The sequence below is a fragment of the Opisthorchis viverrini genome (genome assembly GCF_000715545.1).
Source record: "Opisthorchis viverrini unplaced genomic scaffold opera_v5_44, whole genome shotgun sequence".
In the NCBI taxonomy this organism is placed as follows: Eukaryota; Metazoa; Platyhelminthes; class Trematoda; order Opisthorchiida; family Opisthorchiidae; genus Opisthorchis; species Opisthorchis viverrini.
This window is the reverse complement of record NW_008751700.1, coordinates 1969649-1970184: the sequence shown is the minus strand read 5'-3', so window position 1 is coordinate 1970184 and position 536 is coordinate 1969649. Positions and strand designations below refer to the sequence as shown.

The 536-nt window shown below is 44.4% G+C and overlaps 1 protein-coding gene across 1 annotated transcript in view; it reads left to right on the top strand.

The window, feature by feature from the left end:
• Positions 1 to 306: 306 nt before the first annotated feature.
• The window catches only part of T265_03216 (hypothetical protein), a gene marked incomplete at both ends in the record, with an annotated part of 20471 nt that continues 20241 nt past the window's right edge, over positions 307 to 536 (top strand). Inside the window, one exon of the mRNA XM_009167635.1 lies at positions 307 to 487. Within this exon, the coding sequence (XP_009165899.1) occupies positions 307 to 487 (181 nt within the window). The remainder of the gene's footprint in view (positions 488 to 536) is intronic.

The following is a 536-nucleotide window of genomic DNA, read 5'->3' as shown; positions in this document are numbered from 1 at the left end:
TTCAGTTTATCTGGTGAATGAGAACCGATCGACTGTAGGAAGTTTGTGAAAGTACAAAACCAATGCTCCCAGGTATCTGCCGAGTCTCGATTATTGAGGTCGGTATCCAATCGTTCGGGACGTAAGAATCGATCCATTGTCTGAAAACTTCTTTTTGGATGAATAAATTGTTGTGTACGACGAGGGTCAGAGTGCAACGACAATCAGAATGGCAATGGAAAAGACGGAGGGCCCGAAAGCTAGGCTTTATTTATCTAAAACTTTGACACTGAGAGCTGAAAACGGAAGAAAGTGATTTAGCAATAAATGATAAAACGTTTGAAGAACAGAGCGAATATACAACACCAACCAGGCGCACTCAAGCACTGGATGTCAGGCGGAACGGTGTCACTACTTAAATCTCGAAGAAATATCCCAGCCGGTCCAGAACATAACCCGATGCGAAGAGCCATCAGACGCCAAGTGAAAGTGAGTTTGCGATCCGACCGTGAAGTATGGTGGACACAGAAAGTCAAAGAAATGGAAGAGGCCCAGAA